Raw genomic sequence first — 26,490 nt, forward strand, 5'->3', positions numbered from 1 at the left:
TGGCTCACCGGATTTTTTTTTTTTAAATGGGGAGGGCATGCAGTGCGCATGACATGGGCGTGTTCTCAGTCGTCCCCGTGTGCCTGGAGTCTAGACAATCATGCAAGTCAGTCTTCCAACTTTACTCTTCACGTTAAAAAAGATGGTCAGTCTTTTTACATATGTTTAACAGGCACTGCCCATTAAAAACAAACACACGAGGTTTAGTTGGGAAGAAACCATGGGCCCGTGCCGCTGTGAGGTGCGGCTGGCAGCCTGCAGAGACCAGGTGCTGCGTGCAGTCATGGCTGGCGTGAGGGCACACGCCTTCCACGGAAGAGCAGAGCTTTGCATGTGTTAGCAGATGAAGTCTTACATTTCAAGGCCTGCATCTCCGGAGAACTAATGCTTGTGCCTTCCAATGTGGTGGAGAGGAAGGTGGTGAGCAGCCGTCACCGTGCCCTGTGCAGGCAGACCCGCAAGGTAGCCCTCTTTCTGTGGTTCACCCCCTCCACGTGCATTTACTTACTGCGCGCCTCCTGCGTGCCCAGGCCTGGGGACAGCGGGGCGGGCAGCCTGCACAGGCCCTGGCTCTCACGGCAGCTTCTGTTCTGCCGTCACTGGTCTCGGGGAAACCTTACAGGGAACCACAAGGGAAATGCGGGAGCACAGCGTGCAAAATAAATAAGTAACAAAAAGATACGCAGAGTAAACAACTTAGAGAATTTATTTGGAAAGTAGGAAATAAGCAGGACTTTAACATTGACTCAGAGTATGAACAACACTAGAAAAAGTTATTAAACTACAGAAAAGAAGGCAGAGACTGAGGCTGGCTCAGGGGCCAGACGATGCGAACCAGCAAAACCCAAGTGTCTTTCATGCAAAGCAGCATATTAAGGAGTAGGAGATGTTTCCGGAACAGGCCACAGGTATTTTAAAAATTTACATAAGAAACTGTACATAAATGAAAAAATAAATTAGACAATTTACACGAAATGTTCCATAGGTTACAACAGGCTATAACTTAGTTTGTTACACATCATACATCTTTACATCAGAGGTCGGCGCCAGGGCCCCGACGCGACACGGCCAGGTCAGACGGGACGACGATGTGGCAGAGTAAGGCAGCTTACACAGAAGTGGCTTGTGTAAGCAAACTCAACCCACACAGACACCTGCGTATGGTTTGGTCAGTGACTGGGCAGAATTAAGACAAATGAACTTGTTAAAAAGTAAAAAAAAAGGGAAAGCACACAATGTATAAAAATGATAAAACCATCTCAACATGATTTACATCTACCTCCACTCATTGTATCTGGACAAGGAGACTAGTCAACTGATGTCAGGTGCATAAAGTTACCTTTCATTCTAAATGTTATAAACTAAAAAGGGTACCTTGTAAAAAAAAAAGTGGCAAATTTTAAAATGGCATAGTGCCAGTGACAACTACTGACTGCCAGGTGAAAGGCAAAACCACCACCCAGTGCGGAGACGGGGCGGAGGGCTAAGCGGTCACCACCTGCCCGCAGTCCTCACTTGTCCTGTACGCGTTACGTCCAAGCTGAGGCTTCCTTTGAGAAGCTACCGAACTGTGAGCACTGCAATGTGTGAGAGATGTTAACAGCAAAAAAAAAAAAAAAAAAAAGCACTATCTCAGAACTAAAATGTAGTTGCATACGTATATAATCCAAAATCTTAATTTTTAATTTCATTTACTCCTTTGAAAAGTACAATCCTCATTAGTTCTTTTAAAAACAAAATTAGTGGCAGCTGAAAATGTGTAAGAAAACTAACCTTTGACTGCAGAAAGAGCTGGAATGTACATAAAGTTATAATGCCCACACAGTTTTGAAGTCAGCATAATGAAAATCCCAGATAATTGTACAGATTAAAGTGCGCGCACACACACACACACTGGAACATACACATATCCCTTCATATTGCTTTAAGATCTGTCTACTTGGCCATTACAGGCAATAACTTAACACGGTGAGAAATAACTGACACCACTCTACTGGTTTGGTGGGAATTCAAAATCTAGTGCCAATCAACATGAACAAATGAAATTAATGATGCTAACACATGATGGTGATATGTGATCAGACTATTTTAGTTGCTGCCACAAACGAAGCAAGTAACTGTCTTCCCCAGGAACCTGATAACTGACAATCCCATTGTAACAAACCAACGTCCTCTTTTTCCAAGGAAAGGAAATAACATTCAGCAAAGCTAGACCAGTGACGGGTGCCATTTCTAGCACAAGACCAAGTTCTGACCCCAAGTCTACTGAACACACAGGCGGACACCAGAAGTCACAGGCTACCAAGACATCTGCACTTTTCAAAGTGGGCATTCCTCAAAAGTTAGATATGGCTGAAAAGCTGGGCTGAGTTGCTTTCTGCAACACAATTTTTAAAGATAGGCAATTAAAATACTTTAAAGGAAGAAAAAAAACACACTTATTTGGGTCGTTGCCGATTACCAGGCTCAGTAGAAAATGTAAGACAACTAGTGCCTAAAATATTGAAAATAGGTGGTAGCATAAAGCACATTATTTTGTGAGATTATCTGACGATAGAAACAAAGTTGGCCAAATTCCTTCAGTATTATAATAAAGCATTAAAATAAACCAACTTATAGGGCAAACAGGCCACTGCTGACGTTTTATGGCAAACCATCTCCAACAGGTCAAAGAGTATTATTACAAAAGGCAATATATTTCTAATACTTTGTTTATATACACTACAAAACAGAAAGTGAAATAAAAAATAATGCACACTTATTTTTCTGGTGGTTATTGTTTCAGTATTGACATGGCTTTAAAGGAGAATTTCTAAACTACATTCTCAAATGCAACAGATTGAAGAGCATTAAGTGCTCAATTCTCCCCCCACCCCAAATGATAAAATATGAAAAATTTCCCATCACCAACAGTGGTTCCAGAGGACACTGGGAAGCACTCGCCTCGCGCAGCATTCCACCCGCGAACGCAGCCTTAGCAGTCAGGGCAAGAGCACCGCCGGACGGAGGGCCACCCTCCCTCTTGGCCGCACCACTGGGCTCACAGAAAATAAACTTTCGGGAGCCAGGACGTACAGTCCGGCAATCACACCCGCACGCCAAGGCAAGAAACTCAGCAACCTTTGCAGAGCCTAACATTTGGCAAATATTCCGAACCTCTTGAAAGGATTGTGTTACCACGTGTGGCGTTGGCAATGGCACTGACTTTCCTAAACTGAGGGTCCACGTATTTAAGTTGGAGCATCTGACCAAGGAACTGCCCGTGTCAAAAGGCGGGCACGTCCACTGATACTCTGTTTTTGGAGAAGTCGGGTGTAGACCTGAAAGCCATTAGTTCTGAAGTCTCTAGTTAAAAGGCTGTCTTTCCTGAGGGGTGGTTTCGATGGTGGAAAGTTCTAGACATTGTGTCCTTTACTAAGCCTCAAAACAATTGATACTGCTTTCTCCATTTGAGAAATGTTATCTGAGTTCTTAAGAATGAAAATTAAATCCAAAAATTCAAGGTTTTCTTTTGTGTACATAGCTCCACAAAGAATGAATAGGGCTTCTTTTTAATCCCTTAAGACTGGCTTCTCAAAATTAAATTAGGTAATGCGGGGCCAAACTGAAGTCACTGGCATCATCCAATGTGCTTCAGCGAAGGGAATGTGCATTCTGGAGACTGCTGAGGGCAGACAGAACGTGTCCTGGGCAACTTTATTGTTGTCGCTGGAAGGCTGAGATGTATCAACAATGCCACCAGGATGCAACATAAAGTTTTTTGGAATGGTCAGAAATACATGCACTGGCTGGTATGGCTCAGTGGACTGAACACCAGCCTGCAAACCAAAGGGTTGCGGGTTCGATTCCCAGTCAGGGCACATGCCTGGATTGCGGGCCCCCAGTAGGGGGTGCGAGAGAGGCTAAACCACACATTGATGTTTCTCTCCCTCTCCTTCTCCTTCCCCTCTCTCTAAAAATAAATAATAAAATATTAAAAAAAAAAAAGAAATATAGCTTGTCTGTGTAAAGTGAACTAGTCCAAACAAGCTACTTCCTACCCCCTTTCTCTTTTTAAAAGACAAGTTTCCCATATATCCCCCCTCTCAAACATGCTTTTAAAAGCCCATTCGTGAAGTTTTCATGGACCCGTGATGGTGTTCCTTTTGAAGAGCTAGCTGTAAAATGGCACGAACACAGGAGCCACTGCCCAAATGTGGCCCCTGAGAGCTTGAACTTGGTGGTTGGTCTCAATTGAGATGTGCTGTAAGTATTAAAATACAAACTGGTTTTGAAGACTAAGTACAAAAAAAAGTAAAATATCTCCTAGACAACTTTTAATATTGATTACATGTTGAAATAACATACCGGGTATACTGAATTAAATAGAAATATATAATGAAAATGCATTTCACCTGTCTCTGTAATGTTAAGTGTGAAATCACGCGTGGCTCACACCGCACTTCCACCAGCACCGTCCAAGAACAGAGCCTTGAGGCACTGCACTGACTGGGATCGGAACCGAACCCAGTCACCACCGTGTTCTCTCAGGGAACCCCTGGAGATCAGAATCCAAAACTGGGCTCTGGGCAGCCTCCGCCCTAATTCCAGAGCACGCCCGGGAAGAGCCAGGTGCGAGCGGGCCGAGGCAGCATTCGCTGCGCGGGTGTCCGAGCGGAGGGCCGCGGTTCCTGGGGACAGAAGTCTGCACCCAGCCCCACACGGAGCCACGCCGGTCCAGCGGGCCGAGAAGTCACGGTCCTTCAAAAGAAACCTTTTGTGCAGGTGCCCAGATCATAACATTTTACAGTAAACTGAACAGATGATGTTTGGCTGAAATGATCTGGTCGCTACAATGGAAATATTAATGTTTAGCAGTAGGTTTTCAAAGTGACTGCCGACTGACATGAATTCAAAGTTCTAAATATTCTAAACTCTAAAAACCGACATGGACGTCCTTTCCTCCCTACACATTCACCCCTATTATTCATGTTAATGTCCTTAGGTAGAAAAAACTAAATTTTAAGTAGTTGAGCACAGATTTTAGAGACGCTGAGGAGGAATGTCTTCATGAAGCACCTCTTGACAGTGCCCTGGAAACTGTCCTCTGCGGAGCACAGCCGGACTCTGTGAGAACACACATCCCATACTTCTTCCCGTGATGTAAACAACGTTCGCGCTCCGCAGAGCACATTCCGCTTTACTGATAACTTGAGGAAGTGAATAGTTCTCCTAAGCCTCCCTATCTCGTAAACCATGAGAAGCAGTTTCACAACTTTGCTGACCTACCAAAGTGAAAATCTGGGAAAATTTATAACAGTATAAAAAGTAATTCAAAATAGAGAACAAATTCTAAGGCAGAGAGATTTATAAATTTTGGAACTATAGTTCTTTCATTACCAGAATGTACAAAACACTGATTCGTTCATAATTCTGCAGTACTGTCAGAGTTCCAGAGTTTCAAAATAACTCTTGGATTTCCATACCATTAATTTAGAATACATGTGATTTCGCTGCTATTCACAACAGAAATGAGTCTTTAGCTCTCATGGTTCAGACCTGATTAAACAGAAAGCACTGAGTTGGGGCCTGACACACTCGCGGTGTGGAAAGACCTCTCCCGATGCACGCAGACCACACTCCACCAGAGCAGGCCCCGGGCCCCGGGCCTCGTCAAGTAGACTTTCAAATAAGGAATCAAGTCTCCAATGAAAAAGTTTTAAGCATTTTAAAATATACTGACTAACTAGTAAAATACAGGAAGTAAAATACAGGCAATGCCACCAAATATGTGCATTTTCTAATATCTGTTGGAAATTAAGACTACTATTTAAGAACAGTATTTCAATTAAATTATGGCATTTGTAAAAGTACTTCTGGGAAAAGGTAAAAACATGATTTTGGTGGGGGCATGTTAGGAAAACTATGATAATGAATAATCAATATTCCCTTAACATTTCCAAAATCACATAAAAATGATCATCTTTGATTGCCATTTCAATTAATTTTGATACAGGGTACGTTACTGTCTGCTTACCAGTAACCAAAGCACACATAGAACAGACTTGTAACACGTACTCAGAATTAATTATTTTCATGAGCTAAACACGTCTGAGACTTTAAAGATTTGTGTTTGAGCGTACAGTACCGCAATGTTGGCTACATAAAATAGAAAATCTGTTTGAGAGAAGCTCAGTAATCAGAGGCTGTATTGCATTTAAGGATTTAACACTGGCTATGTACAGAAGGGAAAGCATTTCAGTTGGAAACACTTCACCTGTTACCCAGTTCTCGCTGTAATATGGCAACATTTAGCAGCTTACTGTTTTGACATTTAAAAATTAACAGAAATAGTGCTACTCTTTCATCCTTTGGTTCCCAGTGACAAATAACACAGTAAAATGCCTCTGGTTTTCAGTTCCTCCTGGGTGACATTAGCAGACAGAAACCCGATGCTTTAGCTGAAATTCGGCAGCCCAAGAAGTGCACCAACTGCTCCGAAGTACCCCTGCAGAATTTTAAAACAATCGTTAATGTAGTGCTGCTTTTAAAAGAGCATCTAGTATTAACCAGTTACGAACACATATTTAGCCCCAGCTGGTGTGGCTCAGTGGATTGCATGCTGACCTGTGAACCAATGGGTTGCAGGCTGGGTCCCCAGTAGGGGGCACTCAAGAGGCAACTACACATTGATGTTTCTCTTCCTCTCTTTCTTCCCTCCCTCCCCCTCTCTCTAAAATAAAAAAATAAAATCTTTTAAAAAGAAAACTAAAAACAAGTATTTATATTATACTAATTTAAGAACACCTATCTAGAAATACACCAGTTTCTGTTTTGTCAGCTATAATTAAGAATTTTAGCTTTAGCTGGTATGGCTTGGTGGATTGAGTACTGGCCTGTGAACCAAAGTGTCACCAGTTCGATTCTGGTCAGGGCACATGCTTGGCCAGATCCCCAGTTGGGGGCCTGCAAAAGGCAACCAACAGTTGGAAGAAACCAACTGTTTCTTCCTCTCACACATCAGTGTTTCTCTCCCTCTGTATCTCCCTCCTTTTCCCCCTTCTCTAAAAATAAAAAAAAATCTTAAAAAACAAAACCCAAAACTGTATTGTCAATATATATGCCTTTGAAATACCTATTTTTAAAGTGTGGCTTTCAGACACGAAAGCTTCTAGAGCTATTATGGCAGTCCTGTGCCCCGCCCCTGTTCTCAGTGAGGTCCCCGGGCTCCGCCCGCCACTGCCTCCACGTGTCCCATGCTGATGCAGCTGCACGAGAGCCCACTGCTGCGGTCTGCACAGGGCGAGGGTGACAGTGGGACCCGGAGAACACAGGCTGAGTCCATGAATGCCCAGAACCAACATCATTCAAAGTGAAGTTCCTTACTCTGAAACATGATGCGACCTGTACTCGCTTAGATCAGAATTTAACTTGACTGTAATGAACAAATATGGGGGGAAAAACCCCCAAAACTAGAAAACAATAATCTCCAAAAAAAACCAGTGGTTACTTCTGGCAGTGGGGGTGAGGTTGTGGTTGTGTGGTGGGAAGATTAGGGAGAATTTTCATTGCTAAGTTATATAGTTTTCTACTGTTCACATTTCACATTTGTTACCCCAGGGAAGAAAATCAAATGAAAAGAAAATTACAAACAAACAAACGGTCCACCCAGTGTGCAGGCAGCCCAGCACTGAAGGAGCTCACACACCTGATGCTGCGCTCTCCCTCCCTCTCAGGACTGTGAAGTTCTCATCCTGATGGGGCGCTGGCCAGGTCACAGCGCCCCCCGCCCCATTTCAGACTGAAGTGAGGGCGTCAACGCACCACTTAGGCAAGTCGTGGCTTTGTGCTTCCCTTCCAAACACCGAGCAAGACACAGTGCATGAAACCCACGCACAAAAGCAGGCTATTAAAGCTCAAGACGTTGTGCTGCCATACCTCATGCTCTAGAAACAATGCTTTCAGTTGTCCTTTCGACCAATAATCCAGTGCATACGCCAGAAGCTTCATCGAGAGAGTATTGACTCGTAAGAAGTTTCCAACAAAGACAACTCTGTTTATTTTCTAAGAGGAAAAAAAAGAAAGAAAATGACTTCAAGAAAACATCATGAGTTGATTTTACAACAGGAAAGGCTTTACAAAATCTCTACCTAAAAATGTAAACAAGTAACTTTTTATTAGGGCTTGTTACATTCCTGGTATATACCTCCATAATCCTGTATTTTTTAAACAGATTAGCTCCGGATATGTTACTTCACATTTATCAAAACCCCGAGAATGCACACCCAGAATGAACCCAGATGTAACTCGGGGCGACAATGATGTGCCAGTGCGGGCTCACGGGCTGCAGGGGGGGTGCCCACGCAGTGCAGGGAGGCAGTGCTGGGGCTGTGTGTGTGTGAGGGCGTGGACATGCCAAGTCTTTGCACTTCCCATGCATGTTTGCTGTGACCCTAAACCTAAAACTGCTCTAAAACCAAAGTCTATTTTAATTGTATTTTCCTATTACCATTTAGCTTCCCTAGAGCCTCTTCTACTTATACCCCCCCCCCCCAACCAATAAAGTCTATTTTAAAAAAGAAAAGTTCTGGAAACGACTCTAGTAAATGATTATAGAGGAGACCTGTTTTTGAAAAAGGCCAAGAAATAACCCCCTGAACGTAACACCTTGGAGAAACACTGCTGACGAGACAAAGGACAGTCTTAGACGGAGGAGCTGGCACTCTCCGGAACAGGTGTCCCCAGAAAACCTATCTGCACCCTCACAGTAACACACTGACTTTCTGAGACACGTCTGCACGCTGAAAGTGACTGTGCAGACTACGGCCTTCGCTGCTGTGAAGACGATTAATTGGCCAGTGAAAATCTAGACCTACGGGGCTAAGGAAAAAGGTCCCAGAGATGAAATATTCCTAAAACCAGGGTTAAAATGCAGGCTAGTGACTCCCTCCACCAACCTAACTACACTGTTATTGTGGATTTAAACAGTAATCCAGAGGATTAATTTGAGTTTTTGTTCTCTCTATTTGAGACTCCCCTCACCTCCAATATCTACAGGTATAATTCTTTCATGTCCTTCAAATCTTTGCCCAAAGGTCACACTTTCAGTAAAGCCTCCTCAACCAGCCCATCACACAGCAATCTGCCCTCTGCCATGCTCGGTCTACTCTCTGTTGTCTTGTTGGGTTTTCTCTTTCTGCCACTAACACAAACTAATGTACTTCTTTATTTCCTACGTCACCAGAGTAGATACCAGAGTCAGAAATCAGTTTTCTTCACTAATGTATCCCACATGCCCAGAACAGTGCCTGGCACATGGCGATATGTAAACGTTCACTCATACTGAATGAATGTACAAATAAAGGGTTCCCTCAAAAAGCAAATTCTCCGTCCAGTTAAAAAGTACTTGATATTTGCAACAATAAAACGGACAAATGTGTCTACCACACGAGAGCAGAACTGTGCAGTCCCCTCCAAATACCGCGCAAACAGCCCCGATGTCAGCCCGGCAGCGCGTGGTCTCGTCGGCACACACGACCCACACTTCCCGCGGAGAGCAGTCTCGGCGCCTTCATAGCCCTGTACAATGCTGCTTGATCCATATGCAACAAGGCAGCACTGTAAAGAAGCCGAGGGCAGCAAGAAAACTTCCGAGCACTTCACTCATCCGATGCAACATTAACAAAAAAGAAAAACAAAAACAAAAACAAAAAACCCTCTTACATCTTAAGAGATTTAGGTCGTGTACACCACGCACTACATGAGAACGTTTTGGACCACAAATACGATGGGGGCCCATATAACAGAGCTGGAAATTCCCGTTGCCTAGAGGTGCTGCAGCACAGCACGTCATTCTAGTCTTCCCGGTGACGCCGGTGCGAACCAACCACGGCGCTGCGGGTCACATCAAAGCATGGCGCCCAAGACCTGACAGTGATCACGAGTGTGTCACTGGTTCGTGTGTTCACCGTGCTATACTTTTTACTGTTATTCTAGAGTGCACTCTTTCTGCTTCCGAAAAGAAAGTCTGCTACAGAATAGGATGCCACATTACACCGGCAGCAGCCTCCCGTATCTCGTGTCCGCTGGGTCTCTGGGTTGCAACCTTTCATTGTCGTCTTTTTTTAAATTATATTTTCTATCCTCACCTGAGGACGTGTTTATTGATTTTAGAGAGGGGGGAAGGGATGGAGAGAAACACTGGTGGGGGAGAGAAACATTGACTGGTTACTCTTGTGTGCACCCCAACCAGGACAGAGCCCACAGCCTGGGCGAGTGCCCTGAGTGGTAAACAGAACCTGTGACGTTCTGGTGGACAGGACGACGCCCGACCACCCAACTGAGCCAGGCCAGCCAGGACCGCACCCTTCCCTCCCGTGCTCGTCTTGGTCTCACGCTGCTCTGTGTAGTGATGTGCTGTACGGGTTGGTAGCCCAGGAGCACCAGGCTCTGCCGCACAGCTCAGGGGTGTGTAAGCCATGCCACCTAAGTTTGTGGTAAGTGCTCTCCGTGATGTTCGCACAACAATGAAATAGCCTGATAACTCGTTTCTCAGAGCGTGCCCGCTGCTAACCAGCACGTGACTGTATTTCCAAGGTCAAATGGAAATGTTGATTTGTCCTGTTTCCAATTCGAATTTGGGCTACTTTCTTTAAAGGTAACGTAGCAATGGGTACAGAGCACACACACGTAGTTGAGTCCTGGGGTCTGATGCACTAGGCCTGCATTTCACAGGCCCCCTTAAAGACCGTAAGAAGCCCTGTTGCTTGTACACAGAACTCCATCCACATTTTTCAAATAATTAAATTTTTTTACCTCATTAACAGCACACATTCGTGCCACAGAACCGATATTATTGGTGATGGTAACTAAAGTAGCTCTTGCTAGATCTTCTTTACTAACAGATTCGCGCTTCTCCTTGTAAATCATGTTGCCAAAACTGCAGAGAAATGAAAAAGCAAACAAAATCAAATCTGCAGATAAAAAGCAACACTTCCTACATTTTGGGAATTTCTCCTACAGATAAATCTACACATACACAGGGTTATTCATTGATCAAATGAACTGTACATAGCAAAAATAATGGTAACAACCCAAACATCAAACAAAGAAATATCGTGAAGCTGTTAACAGGGAAGAAAGGGAGGGAGGGAGGGAGATAAGCAAAGAAAAGGGGGATGGAGGGAGGAAAGAAAGGGAGGGGAGGCAGGCAGAGAGCCAGACGAGGTTATATTGCTGTTGAAGAGTATGTACAGCCCTGGCTGGTGTGGCTCACAGGACTGAGGGCTGGCCTGCCAACCAAATGGTCGCCAGTTTGATTCCTGGTCAGGGCACATGCCTGGGTTGCAGGCCAGGTCCCCTGGATGGGTGTGTGAGATGCAACCCATAGAAATGTTTCCCCTACACATTGGTGTTTCTCTCCTTCTTCTAAAAATAAATAAAGTCTTTAAAGTAAAAGTATAGTGTGCTGTTCAATGGCACATGAATGTTATCTTTTATGTAGGCGGAGGGCAGGATATGATTTTGTATTTGCATAGAGAAACACTAAAAGGGTACTCCAGAATAAAAATGGGTTTCCCATGGGCTGCACTCAGGAAGGCCTTTAATATCTAATTTTCAAGTGAGTGTCCAAAACTTGGAGCCTACACTGGGTAGGAGGGAGGCCCCTTATAATTTCCTGATATATTTGATGCTTTCTGAAAACTAAGCAACCTCATTTATTTTTAATTTTTCTTTATTGATTTTAGAGAGAGGCAGGGAGAGAAAGAGACGGGAAATACTGATTTATTTACACATTCACTGGTTGATTCTCGGATGTGCCCTGACTGGGGGGTCGAACTGGCAACCTCAGTGGGTCAGAACGACGCTCTAGCTTGCCGGGCCCAACTTCATTTATTTTTAAATTTTCAATTACAGCTGACACACAATGCTGTATTAGTTTCAGGTGTACAACATAGTGACCAGACATTTATACAACTTAGGAAGTTATCACTGATAAAGTCTAGTGCCCGTCTGACACCATACAGTGACTACATTTTTACTGCCTGTATTCCCGGTGCTGTACTTTACCCTGGGACTGTTTCTGTCTCTGGTAATTTGTAATCTTGATATGCTCCTCTGTATCTGTGGGTTCGTTCAATTTTTTTTTTGTCTTTTAGATTCCACATAAGTGAATCATCTGGTATTTGTCTTTATGTCTGACTTATTTCACTTAGCATAATACCCTCTAGGTCCATCCATGTTATTGCAAATCGAAAGATTTCATTATTATTATTTTTAACGTCCAGGTAATACTCCACTGCACACACGTACTGTGACTTCTGCATCCAATCACCTAAGGATGGACACTTGGGTTGCTTGCGTATCTTGGCTATCATAAATACCACTGCAATGAACATAGAGGGGAATGTGTCTTTTCAAATTAGTGGTTTGGATTTCTTTGGATAATTACCCAAAAGCGGGACTGCTGACTGGTGTGGCAGTTCTATACTGAATATTTTCAGGAACCCCCCATACTGCTTTCCGCAGTGGCTGCACCAGTCTGCATTCCCACCAACAATGCACTAGGGTTCCCTTTTCTCCACATCCTCGCCAAAAATTGTTTGTGGATTCACTTGTGGTAGCCATCCTCACAGGTGTGCGGTGATATCTCTGTGGTTTTGATTTGTGTTTCTCTGATGATTAATGATGCTGAGCCATCTCTTCATGTCTACTGGCCATCTGTGTGACCTCTTTGCAGAAATGTCTGTTCAGGCCCCTAGCCATTCTGTAATTCAATTGTTCGGGGGTTTTTTTGGGTGTAAGTTGTGTAAGTTCCTTATAGGCATATATTTTGGATATAAATAAGCCACTTTAATTACAACATAAATGTTAAACTTACCTAGATGCTACAGCCCAACCTGGCAGACCGAATCTTTCATAATCCCCTCCATAAATGTCACGGACCAGCTTGTCGGCGTGGGTGCTGTCACCTTTGGACGCCATTTCAAGCGCCTCTTCAAAGCTCTCACAGCCGGTCAGTAAACTGCATAAGCCCAGAAAGGTGCCCCCTCCAAGGCTACAAAGAAAGAAACAAACAAACAAATCAATCAATGCTCCATTTGAGCTACATTTACCCACTGTATTCCCTTGCCGAAGTAGAAGGGTGGAGCATTTAATTATTCAGCAAACACACAACATACTGCTAGTGCTAAATGTGAACGCAGTGAGGAAAGGTGAGGAATGCTTAGCCACACCAACCTGTTGACCAAGGAATAAGCCGAAGAGAAAGACTAAGAAAGACTGCTCCGTGCGAACGACACGAGGACAGGCAGGCCTTTTCTGTCTTCAGTAACTTCACCTGATACTCCATATTTTTATCACCAAGAATAAATGTTTTGTGTGTGTAAAAGGATTACATATTAAAATTCATACCATATGAATTAGGAGAAAACTTGTGATTCTAAATGACTTCCAGGCAATGATTTTGTGAAAGGTCTATTTACTTGGCCTGACAAGGCTGAAGTCAGATCAGTGAGCTACATTAACATTTAACATGACCCAGGAATAAAGACAGGAAATTTATGTCAGGCTGCTCATCACGTTAATGACAAAAATGTACCTAGTTCTAGCATTCTTTTGGATATGCTCACAAAATAAAACCAGGTCTCTCTAACCCCTAAAATTAAAGCCTGTGCCCCCAAGTCTCAGCTGAACCTGCAACACGTTTCTACCCTTGAATTACTGATGGAACTAACAGGCTGCATTTCTGTCTTTTAGAGCTGATTTAAGTAGGTAGTACAGTAGTCCCCTCTGGTCTGTGGGGCACACGTTCCAAGACCCCCAGGGGACGGACGCCTGGACCTGCAGGCAGTACTGAACAGAGTACATATATGCTGTTTTTTCCTACAATACATATTTATGAGAAACTTTAATGTATAAATTAGGCACAGTAAGAGATTAACAATAACTAATAATGACTAGAACAATTATAACAATAGACTGTAATAAAAGTTATGTGAAAGTGGTCCCCCATTTCAGGGGACCCCTTGCTGGAGTCTTCCTTTGGGCTCAGGGCTGTCTGGGGTAACACGTCACCATTGGCCAGAGCATGTTTTCTGTCCGCCTCCTCCACCTGCGGTCCGGGGCCTTCTCCGTCGCAACTGAGCACTCACCACACACTGTGGCTGTGATGCTGGCAGTCTGAGGTACCACAGCAAAACTAGCAGGCGGTTTTTCCTCCTTCACAATTTCACACATAGAAAATTTGTTTCCTTTAGCATACAATTTATTTTCTATTAAGTCAAGAACTTGCACTCGGAGAACTTTAAGGCTGCTTGTTGGCACACCTGAATTGCCAGCATCACTGCTCTTGTGCTTTGGGAGGGTGACTATTAGGTAAAACGAGTGTCCCTTGAACACAAGCACCTCAGCTCTGCAACCGTGGGTCTGATAACCGAGATGGCTACTCGGTGACGGAAGGGCGGCGAGTGTGCACTGTGGACACGCTGGACAGAGGGGGTGATTCATGAGCAGGACAGCGTGGAGATTTCATCACACTGCTCAGAACAGCATGTGATTCACAACTCATAAATCGCTATCTCCGGACATTAAGGTTTAGTACCTTTGACCTGCAGTAACCGGAACCGCAGAAAGCGACACAGCAGGTAAGGGAGGGCTCTGGCATCACACAGTTACAAGGGGGCAGCTTTTCAGCCACCACAGGGATAAAGCACTCATTTTGTTAAACTCAACATATAAATCTTTAAATACTTTAATACTTAAATTTGATAACATTTAAGTACCATTTAAATAGTACTACTTTAAAATCGAAACAAATTCTTTCACAAATCAGTCTTAAAGTATTCCCAAATCATTCTCAATTAAATAAACAGGAGCCTGCACTCTCCTTAAAAATTGATAAAGTACATATCAGAATCACAAGGAAAACTTTTAAATCTTGATTCACATTCCTGTTTCAGGTACAACAGAAATTTTGAGAGATGCTTGGAACATTAAAGAGCTCACGCTCAATTCATCCTGTAAGAACTAATCACACATGTTGCCCAATATTCTGCATGAAATCAGGATATGGCACACTTTAGGCCTAAATGTCTCTAATTAAAAAATGAAATATAAGCAAAGGAGAAAAATGCTTTGGAAAATAAAATCATTGGAATCATTCCCAACAAAAATTCACTCTTAACACTATAAAAATTGTAATGCCAATTTGTGCTAACTAAATAAATATATTTAATGGTTTTATTTTGTGTCACTTCATACACATGCCTTTAAAACACACTAGCTGTAACACTTTAACTTCCATTTGCACATCTACATTCTTTGCCGTGGCACAAGTACATGGCATTTTTCTGATGAAAGTGGTGTGAACAGAGTAGTCCACAACACGGCACGGATGCTGCGAACAGAAAAGGCAGCTTACCTTGTGCCGGTCACTCGTTTGTAGCTGTCTTTGGAGTGCACCGCTAAGACGCTGACTCCCGAGCCAATGTTGACCACCAGCAGTGGGTAGGGGTCGTCCAGGTTAAAAGGCATCTTTTGGCATTGCTCAGGTTCTGAGGCATTAGCAAAATAATAGCACTCTGCTTGTCCATTGAAACTGACAGAATCTATATACAGCAAGCCCTTCACAAGACAGTCAAGTTCATCCAGTTTGTGCAGGTGGAGGTTTCCAATCTGGAAAAACAGAATCAAAAAAAGTTTTATAATGTGAACAAAGAACAGCATTCAGAATACTGACTCAATCATACTGTATAATTTTCATGTACTTTACAAAACTTCAAAGTCATCCATGACACCTACATTCTTCCTTGTTTTGTTTCATGTCAATATCCCTTTAGGACTCCATCTGGCCCAGTGGTTGTCAGTGACAGTAGTGTTACTCTGGGGGCAGTTTGGAAATATGTAGGGACACTTCAGTTTTCACAAAGATGGGGAAGAGGGACAAACCTAACATTCAGTACCAGAGACTTGGGATGCCACATGTCTGCAATGGGTGGGACAAGTTGTACAAAGCAAAGAATCATCCTGTTCCCACATTCTCTAGGGCAGCAGTCCCCAACCTTTTTAGCACTGGGACCAGGTTCGTGGAAGACAATTTTTCCATGGACCTGGGGAGTGGGGGAGGAGACAGGAGGTGGAGCTCAGGTGGTAATGCCAGTATTGGGGTTTGGGGAGGAGCTGGCCTCAGGAGAGATGACTATACTGACAACACTCAAAAAGCTGCGAACAAAATGCAGCCACAGTGAAAGTAATTCAAGCCCCATTTTTATCTGGCTTTGTACACTGCCTAATTCATTGAAGTCTCTTTGACTGTTGCAGTCCCTAAAAGTGAGCAGGTTTTAGCAAATATAAGAACAACTGCCAATCTGGGCAATTTTTACTTATCCTATAAAGGTGTTTAAATGCCCCAAATTAAAAGCTAGTCATGAATCAGCAGGAGGAACTATTCTAAGAAACATGCCAGATGGAAACCTAGCCTCGTATTTCAAAAACGAAAGGGGAAGCGTATCAGTTTTTGGCTTTGATGAACAGATACCCACTGTGCGAAAATCTTCTTCAAACTTGTAAGCACCACCTCCTGTAGCACAGAGCACCGTGTGTAAGGTTGAGAAGTTTTTATCTCGTCCCATTTGAATAAAAGTAGGCAGGTCCTGGGTTGGAAATCTGATAAAGTGCAGGTTCCCTCTCCGGCCAAAGAGTGTTAAATCCTTCAGTTCAAGGTGCACATCCCGAATGCCAGTGGATCCATATGCTACATTAGAAGTCAAATATTTCCGGATACTTTTCAGGCTCTCAACTTCTTCTTGTTCTTCCTCGGCTGTGATGTCAATAGGCTCAAAATATGAGAGCTTTACTAGCGTTCCCCCGATGTCCATGCCAAACCATGGGAAAGCTGCGGGTAAAAAAAAGAAAACAAGAAACTTAAAAAAAAAACTAAATAAATTTAGATCATAATGTGGGAAGCTAGTGTAGCAATACCCTAAACAGGTACTATAAATTTGTATAAACTAAGATGCAGGAAAAACTGACTAAATTTTCTTCATTTTGTTGGGTCGTTAGCAATGAAGGCTATCTTTTTGAATCAAATTGACAGGTGATTTGCAATTAAATAAAAAAACAAACCATAGAATAATATATTCTTTGGTAGAAAGAAATGTGCTATCACATTTTATGTTGTTTATTCATGAAATGCAGAATTCCTGCTTTAAACAGATTTATGTAGAAGTATTTTTTGGACTATAAGATGCACCCCCCCACTTGGGAGGAATAATGGTTGTTAATGCTGCTGTTGAGTTGTTTACATTTACATTGGTGAAATGTCATTTATGTTATTAAATATTTTACATTTTTTTGCCTCGAAAATTTTTTTCCTATTTTCCTCCTCTAAAACCTAGGTGTGTCTTATGGTGCGAAAAATGTGGTACCTATCAACCCCCCCCCCCCCAGTTCAAAGAAATCAGTAGTAGCAAGCCACAGCAGTGACAGTTACAGGGAGGGGGTGGATTTCACAGCCAGCGTCTGCTTGGACAAACACAGTTAAAGAAAACAGTATGGAATAGCTCCATTGGTCCAATAAACTGGAGATTCCTTCAGAATTTTCCAAATCTGTTAACACATCTATGTCATTAGAGTACACTTCCATGGCCATTAGATAAAATAGGGATCCTTCTGACATTACATAACCAAATGAATCCCCCTAATTTTTAAAAGAGATTTCATTTTTTTTTTATTTTAGACAGAGGGGAAGGAGGGAGAGAGAGAGGAAGAGAAACATCAATCGGTTGCCTCTCATGCACCCCTCACTGGGAACTTGGCCTGCAACCCAGGCATGGGCCCTGACTGGGAATCAAACGAGCAGCCCTTTGCTTCGCAGGCTGACACTCAATCCACTGAGCCACACCAGCCAGGGCTGAATTCTCCTATATGATCAATGCTTGATTACAGACTTCATGAGGAAGGGGGTGTGGATGTGTAAACCTCTACTGCCACATAAAGTACACTTTGGGATAGAAAAATTCCTACAAAGTGAGATTAAGCTGAAAACCTTTATTTTCCAAAACTCAAAACACATTAAAAATCATTTAGCATTCACAGTTTTCCTTTCTGGGCCTTTGTCAATGGCAAACACACACAGGTGCCAAAATGTGCATACCAATAAAAATGTTACTCAGAGAGCAAACTATAAAGCTGAAGCATTACCAGGTTCAAGGCTCATGTAATTTTATTTTCAGTCAAACCTGGCTGCTCCTAGGTGATAAATATATGAATAATGTCATTCTGAAAAGCAAAAGTTCCAGTAACACTTACACGAAGAACTTTTAATTCTCACACTAAACCATGAATTAGGTTTCAAAGGAACTTTGCTGCCTAGGAAAGTTTTTCAGGTTTATAGATAAAATATTAGAGAGAAAATTAACTACTTTTCTAAAGCTATGCATGAGCACCAAGGTTTTGACCCCAAAGGTAATACCAATAGCCAACTCCAAAATGTGTTAACTACTGAGCGGGGAGTAAAAAGGCCCACAGGATGAAATCCTGTTTCTAAAGTCTAGAGGGCAGGAGAGTGTTGTTTGACTCTTTCCCAGAGAGAAAATGACTGTTTGGGTATAATTATCACCAAAATGATAAAAATAAAAAATGAAAACCTTCCTCTGCTTCCTAGGAGGCTTTTGTGGATCTGTTTGCATGAAACCACCAAACCTGTCCTATCTCAAAAGAGAAGGAGTACACAGGAAGTAAAAAACATTTGCAAGCCCTAACTGATGTGGCTCAGTGGACTGAGTGCACTGGGCCTGCAAACTGAGGGATCGCCAGTTCGATTCCCGGCCAGTGAACATGCCTGGGTTGTGGGCAGAGTTCCAGGTTGGGGGGCATGTGAGAAGCAACCACATATTTATGTTTCTCTCTCTCTCTTTCTTCTTCCTTTCCCCTCTCTCCAAAAATAAATAAATAAATAAAATCTTTTAAAAAATGTGTACACAAAGTTATGCTATATTATTGTACATCTTTTAGATGTACAGTAGAGTACTACCAAAGATCATGCTCCTTATCAAATAGATTATGTATGCAAAAGGAACCCACAAGTCTAACCATCTTGTCAAATGACTAGTCAGCATTAGACACGTAGCCACAAGGGCTAGACTGTTCATTTCAAAAAAGCTGTATTACGAAAGTTTGGTATCTTGCCAAGTATTGGTAAAGGGGTGGGGAGAATCATTAAAGAGCTATTACTTGCTATTGGCCCAATGCAGACTTCAGCCCAAAGAGATCCTATGCCAAATTAGAATTTCATTGTTCTTTAGCATAAAGAGAAACCAAATGCCAGAAATGTTCAAAACACTTGGACTATTTTAAGGAACAAAATTCTAAAATGGGCCTGTGCACTAGCAAATTTCAGACGTGCTTCAAGTTCTTGGATATTCTTGGATAACAGACATTTTATTACTACTCCCAATCATCATTCCAAATAAAAATGCTGTTGTTTTAAACCAGACTAAGGAAATTCCCACCCCCCTTTGATAAATTAGTTATGGGTTATTGGAAACTGTCATATGCAATTGTACCTTATTTACTACTGGAAGTGATGATACGTGTTTCAGGTACATAGTTCTATGACATCTCACCTGTGTATTGCATTGTGTGCTCAATACCCAAAGTCTAGACTCCACCTGTCACCACGTATTGGACTCCCTCTACCTCTTCACCCTCCTCCCTCCTCCCCTTTCCCCTCTGGGAACCTCCATACTGTCCTCTGTGTTTAGAGTTTATACTTGTTGTTTTCTGTTTTATGTCCCACATATGAATGGAATCATGTGGTTCTTATCCTCTTTAGTCTGACTTCCTTCACTTAGCACGATACTCTCCAGATCCATCCATGCTGACGCAAATGGCAATGTCTCGTCATTTTTTATGGCTGAGTAGTATTCCATTATGTAGATATATCACCTTTCCTTTATCTAATCATGTGTCAAAGGGCACTTAGGCTGCTTCCATGTCCTGGCTATTCTGAGTAAGGCTGCGAGGGACATAGGAGTACATATGTCTTTACGGATAAGTGTTTTCAAACTATTTTCGTAGATGCCCAGAAGAGGGATCACTGGGTCACATGGTAGCTCTATTCTTAATTTCTTAAGGAAACTCCATACTGTTTTCCATAGTGGCTGTACCAATTTACATCCCCATTAGCAGTGTACAGGGGTTCCCTTTTCTCCACTTCTCCAGCACTTGTTATTTCTTGTCTTACTGATCACAGCCACTCTAACAGGTGTGAGGTGGCATCTCAAGGCAGTTTCGGTTTGCACTTCCCTTATAGCTCGTGACACTGAGCATCTTCTGAGACAGCTTTTGGAAAAGTGTTCAGGTCTTCTGACCATTTTTAAAACTGTATTTTTTTTGTTTTTGTTGAGTTACATGAATTCTTATATACTTTGGATATTAGTCCCGTATTAGAGTTATCGTTTGCAAAATACCTTCTCCTATTCAGTAGTTGGCCTTTTTGTTTTGTTGACGGATTCCCTTGCTATGCAAAAGCTTTTTAGTTTGATGTAGAACGATTCATTTATTTTTTCTTTTACTTCCCTTGCCTTTGAAGGTCAAGTTCACAAAACCCTTCTGAGACCAAGGTCCATAAATGTAGTACCTACCTATGTTTTCTGGAAGTGATTATTCTTAAGTAGTGACTCATTTTACAAGGCAATTCAAATTATACAGAAATAAACAAATAGATGCTATATAATTCTCTCTGGTTTTGTCAACACCTTCAGGTAACTTACTGCTTGGGTTAGCAAGGCACAGACTCCAAAACCTATGTCACATCAAATGTAAAAAATATATATATTTTACTACCACTTTGTAAGTCACTTCACATGCCACGCAGGTAAACAAAACCAAGGCCAAAGAGCCTATTACCTTAATAACCGCGGCAGTCGAGGTAGAGGAACATGTGATTGCTCGGATGTTTAATATCTAATATTTAGCAGTGTGAAAACCATAAAGGCAAAGCCAACAAACATCACCCTTATTTCTGTTGTCAGATTGTAACTAGCACAAGTTTCTCGTTAGGTTCAAGTTTGACTTCATCCTTCTCTGGGAACTGAATTCGTACATACTTTCAAAGGCTAATCCTGGATGAATTTTCTTATTTTCTAGTTAAATATGTGCATTTGGTTTATAAGCTGGTCATCTATTAGAGACGCATCTAAAAGCAAATGTCTTCTAAGTCTCAGGTGAGCAAGACAGACAGCGCGTGAAGCCAAAGACTCTTGCGGAGCCAGCAGGAGACAACGGCTCCAGCACCGGCGCCGCCGCCAGGGCTGAAGGATGCGGTGCGTGTCGACAGCACACACCAGGTGCTCGCTGAGTTTATGACTTAGAAACCCTACACCAGCTCTCAAAACCAAAGTAAGTGTGTCTTTATCTAACCGGAGTGATTTAAAAAACTGGAAGTGACATTTTCCAGTTACATGTATTTCCAGGACAGGTCCTATTTTCTTCCCCCCACACAAAAAAACCAAGATGTTCTTTACTTTTACCGTAAAGAATTCAGTAGGCAGTAAAGTCACCTTTCATCTATGAGAAACTGAAAATGTGTTTTTTAGACTTCTAAATCAAATGAACTGACTGGTTTTTCAGCATGACCCTATTTTAACATTAATTGTCTCACAATGTACCACAGTGTACTAACAGCCAACTTGATTTAGTCAATAGGTGTTCTTTCATTTCTCCACCTGAACTTTAGTTTATAAACTGTTCATTATCATCTTTACTGAAAACACCTTTGACAGAGGGGAGATTCAAATCTGATTCTGAGTTTTCTCAGAAATCTAAGTATCCACATCATTACCATGGCAAAAGGAAAAACAACTCGAGAGTCAGAACCTGAGCCTGTCATACCCTTTGTGACAGCATGGATGGACCTGGGGAACATGATGCTAAGTGAAACAAGCCAGGCAGGCAAAGACAAGCACCACAAGTCACTGATACGTGATACGTTCCAATGAACAAGTGCAACCGCCCAACAAATACAGAGACAGACTCAGACAGAGCGCAGGCTGACAGGTAGTGAAGGTGAGGCGGAGGGATTGAGGAAAAAGGACTCCTAAGGACTCCTTAGATGTGGTGGCTGCAGGGCAGGGGTGGTGGAGGAGGTGGGAGAGGGTATATGGGGGGATAAATTGTAATGGAAAGAAAAACAATTAAAAAAATGGAAAAGAAACAGGAAATTCTAAGGCAAGCAGATGATAATGTACGCGTCGAGGGAAGATGTCCCAGAGTTTTACATGCTGCATCTGTTCAAGAGAAGCTGAATTCAGCAAATGTGAATCAGAAGTGCTCCTGTAATCACGCTGTCATCTAGGCCTTCACATCACTAGTTTATGTACTCCTTGAACAAAAACTCTTTAGCACAAGCAATTATTAGTTTTTTAAATGATACAATTTTTAAATTATATCATTAAATTTTTTTTAAATGGCAAATATACCTCCCAGAGCAGAAAGGTTTGTGTTTCTCTAAGTGCACAGGCTATGCTCTCTGGGTGCAGAAGAAAGAGCATATAGACCATGAGCCAGTCAGTGGACCTAAGGCCCTGAACCTGCTTAGGGCAGAGTTGGTTGGCTCTGCCTTGCAAAAGTTATTCTGGGCTCTATAAAGTTCAATGTCCTCACCTGCAAAATTAAGACCCAATTATCTTACATTTAAATAACAATTAGCCATGGGGGGGGGCGGGAAAAGGCCAGAGCTCCCCTTCATATCAGCTTTCTTAGAACTGTTGGATCACACCGACTCTAACACTGCAGAACATAAACACAGTTCTAAGACACAAGCATGCATCCCACATTCCTAGTTATTCTGCAAAAATGGACTTAAAGTGTGACAATCACAGTAGCTGTGTGATTTAAATAAACCCTTTAAATAAGTAAAAGGTTTTTAAAAAGCTCATAAAAAAGCAAGTAAAAGTTGCTCTGCTCATAGAATGTTTTGCATCTATAGTTGTAAAAAAAATCTGAATATTCATCAAAATATTTAACAGTGGTTAATATTAGTTAACCAATAGTAGTGGTAAGCTTCCAGGGGTGGAAATACCTGCGATTTTTAGCTTTTTGTTTCTTAAACAAACGTATACTAGTTTTTATTTTAAACAAAAATAAGTCACTGGCAGGTAACAAGCACCTGAATTTAAAAGCTCCAATTGTAACAACAGCGACAACCCCTAGGAACCCACTGGGATTTCAAGGACACGAGCAGAAAGCCCAGCAACCAGGAAAAATGGGTGGTGACTGCCCCAGCGCAATTTGACAGCCATGACCACCCATTTTCATTTCCAGCAAGAGTGCAGAGGAAGCTGCGAGAGGGCACCGGGGGCTGAGTGAAAAACCCCTCTCGCACCTCCCGGATCTCGAGGAGGAAGTGGGAAAGAAGGGGCCAGGGGGCGGAAGGCGTTCGCGGGCAAGTATAGGGGGATGGGTCGGGCGCCTCCAGCCCCGTGCTGAGAAGATCCCTCCGCCCAACCGATACGGCGTACCAGCCGTGAGCCAGGGGGCTTGGACCAGGCCGCTTGGCCAAAGGGCTTCCAGACGGCGCCCGAGGTGCTCTCCCAGCCCAGCGAGCCCAAGCCCCCATCTTACAGGGTTTCTTGGCGTCCTTGATCTTCATGGCGACGGCCTGAGGGGCGAGGGGCAGCCTGTGTTCGGTGCACGGAGGGTGGTGACGGCGGCGACGGCAGCAGCGACTCCGGAGGTGGCTAGGCCCTGCGAGGAGGCCCGGCCGGTTCCACCCCTTCAGCTAGCCGGGCGGGGCGGGCAGGGCGGGCCTAGGGCGGGACGGCAGCGCCCGAGGCGAGGCCGGCCCAGGGGTTGGTCCCCCAACCCCCTAGAGGGGTGGCCAGGACCCAGCGAGCTGGGGAAGGCCGCCGGCCTCGCCTCTCCCGGGGGCCCCCGCCCCCCACAGCTGCTCTAAACAAAAGGCCCCGGTCCCCCAGTAGCCGCCGCCTCACTGAGAAATAGCCCGCCCAGGCCGAGCGCCCACGTGACTGGAGCCCCCCCCTTCTCCCAGCTCGCAGCCGGACTGCTGGGGATTGTAGTTCTTTGGGTCATGAGGCCCTGTTCTCCGGCTGCAGCTGTGTGGATGGACTACAAGGCCCAGGCCGCATTGCGGCCGCTCCTCCGGGGCCCCTCGCATTCGGGAGATGGCCTCAGAGTGGTCCCAGAGAGAAGGGGGCGGGGCCTCGGTCACGCCAGTGCCGGGGCAGCCAATGGTGACTGGTGTGGGGGGGCTGCGGAAGTCGAGCTGCCTGGCTTCATCCCACCGCCCGGGGAGAGGGAGGGGAAGGAACTTTGCTGATACTGTTGTGGCTGTTGGAGAAGTCGAAGTCGCAGACTTTCCGTTGAGGAAGGAAGCCTGGTCATCCTGCCATGGAAAGCGCTAAGTCCGAGACTGTGAAGACCCTCTTTAGACCGCTGAACGCACGTATAAAGTCATTCACAAAGGAATGTCCTGGCTTGATAGAGACACCACAAGTACTGGAGTGGCAGTAATAATAATAATTATAATAATAATGGCAATAGTAGTAATAGGTAACGTGTATTGAATGGTTACCACGTCCAAGGCACTCTGCTAAGCACTTTCCGCGGGTTATTTGATTTACCTAAGCAACCGTGTGAACTACGTACAATTATTATTATTAGCAGTCGTTTGGAAGATGGGGCAGGATGTGAGAAGTGAAATTACTTATGGAGCACCCGCTCTTTCCACAGTCCCCTCAGGGGGCCCTGCACCCCAGCTCCTTCCTCCCCAAAGGGAAATTGATTCCCAGAGAAGAAGAACTAGAGATTCTAGCTCTCACAGTGAACCAGAGAAGCTGTCGTTTGTGCTGCCTGTCACCTACCAGACCCAATAAAGAGAGACAGGGATTGAATCTTTGCAGGCATTTCACTCAGGTGCTCAGTGACCTGAGAAAATAGTGGGTTTGTACCCTAACAAACCGTCTTAAATATTTGTTGATAGGGAGAAGAAAAGTGTCGGTCAGGGGAGTGGAATTCAGGGGGGAAGTTCAAAGTTAACCAGATAAAGAGCTGCAGCATTCTTGCCTCTGAGGCCTGGTCTTCCCCCCCCACCCCCCAACCCCAGCACAGGGCCTCAGGGACCCTGGGATCGCCTGGGTCCCCCTGGGGCACGAAGGCGGGGCTGCTGAAGGTCTCCTGGAGTCAAGTTCGTGGAACAATAGCTTTTTACCACACACTGATTACTAAGCTTTGTTAGCTAGTACCTGAAACTAAAATTTTTTCCAACATTTGAGCCCCCTCCCATCCATAGCAAAGCCAGGGCACCCCTTTCCATCCTCTTCCTGGATTCTGAGTCCGGTATCTGGAAGGGAAGGGGCGGCACTGGGGACCTTCTCCTGGCCTCCCCTCCACATCTGTCTCCCAGTTCGCCAACCAGCAATTCGGTGACTTCTGTCACGAAAGGCTGGAGAATTGGCAGTGGAGGGTTGAGCCTTACTGCCCCTCCCTGGTACAGGACGAGCCAAGGGACGTGAATAATGACAGGAGGAGGGGACCCAAACCGCCACGCAGGGGGCACGTTCTAAGAGGTGGCACGTTGCTAAGCATTTTCCTTCCTACGTTTCAAGTCTAGCCCTCACCACCACCCTTTGAAATAGAATGATAAGAACTCAAACTTGAATTCACATCTCGGTCCTACAACTTGGTAATAAATGTAGGCAAACCAGTTCATCTCTCTGGCTCTCCCTGGAGATAATGATGCCAATCACATTTCAGGTGATTGAGATGGCAGTTAGGTGAAAGAAGGCATGTATAAAGTGCTCAGTGCCTTGCCTGGCATGTAGGTACTGATAAGTAAGTGACGTCATGTTCATTATTGTATGCATTGTTATCCTTATCTTAAAGATAAGAAAGAAAGGTTAAGTACCTAGACTGCCCAAGGTAAGTATTTAAGGCTAGACCCCAGGTCTGAAAGCTACTTTGTGCTTCCTTCCCTTTGGTTATTTTTATCCCAGGTTCCGCATTTGTTGTTTGGAAATATGTTTTTTTATTTAGATTTTTAAAAATAGAAACATCCTTCAGAGCCCCCAGATAATGTGACCTGATAACTGAGAGTCCTGAGTGGTAGATTTAATCTTCTTTACCCTCTTGTTGCTTCTTTCCACACAGACCCCCCACGTGGTCCCAAATGGTCTTGTTTTCCCAGAGTTTTGTTGGGTGAGAGTCGTGATTTCTGATAGCACATGGCTTCACAGAGTGTTCACGATCCCGCGTGATCCACCCACTCATTCTTGAAGTCTTGTGTGCACACCCAAGACTTCAAGACACATCTATCTTCTGGTTGTCTTCCTGCCTCTTTTGGATAGTATCAGCTTGGAAGTCAAGGGGAGTGATACATGTGGTTTGGCCACGGTCCAAAAGGAAGGAGAGCTAGAAATGAGACGCCATAGGCGTCTGGGTGAGTTTTGGACATGGGGTCTTGTTAGTTTCTGTGGCCACAAAGATGTGCGG

General features: G+C 43.8%; 1 protein-coding gene across 1 annotated transcript; it reads right to left on the reverse strand.

Moving 5' to 3' along the window:
- Positions 1-688: 688 nt before the first annotated feature.
- PANK3 (pantothenate kinase 3) lies at positions 689-23,992 on the reverse strand. The gene is made up of 7 exons (XM_028528296.2): positions 23,605-23,992; positions 16,521-16,873; positions 15,401-15,654; positions 12,860-13,036; positions 10,795-10,918; positions 7,918-8,043; positions 689-6,487 (listed from the first exon to the last, which is right to left on the reverse strand). The coding sequence occupies exons 1-7, from the start codon at positions 23,630-23,632 to the stop codon at positions 6,437-6,439; spliced, it is 1,113 nt and encodes a 370-aa protein (XP_028384097.1). The 5' UTR covers positions 23,633-23,992; the 3' UTR covers positions 689-6,436.
- Between the last annotated feature and the right edge of the window lie 2,498 nt (positions 23,993-26,490).

Source organism: Phyllostomus discolor, chromosome 13 (assembly GCF_004126475.2).
Source record: "Phyllostomus discolor isolate MPI-MPIP mPhyDis1 chromosome 13, mPhyDis1.pri.v3, whole genome shotgun sequence".
Classification (NCBI taxonomy): Eukaryota; Metazoa; Chordata; class Mammalia; order Chiroptera; family Phyllostomidae; genus Phyllostomus; species Phyllostomus discolor.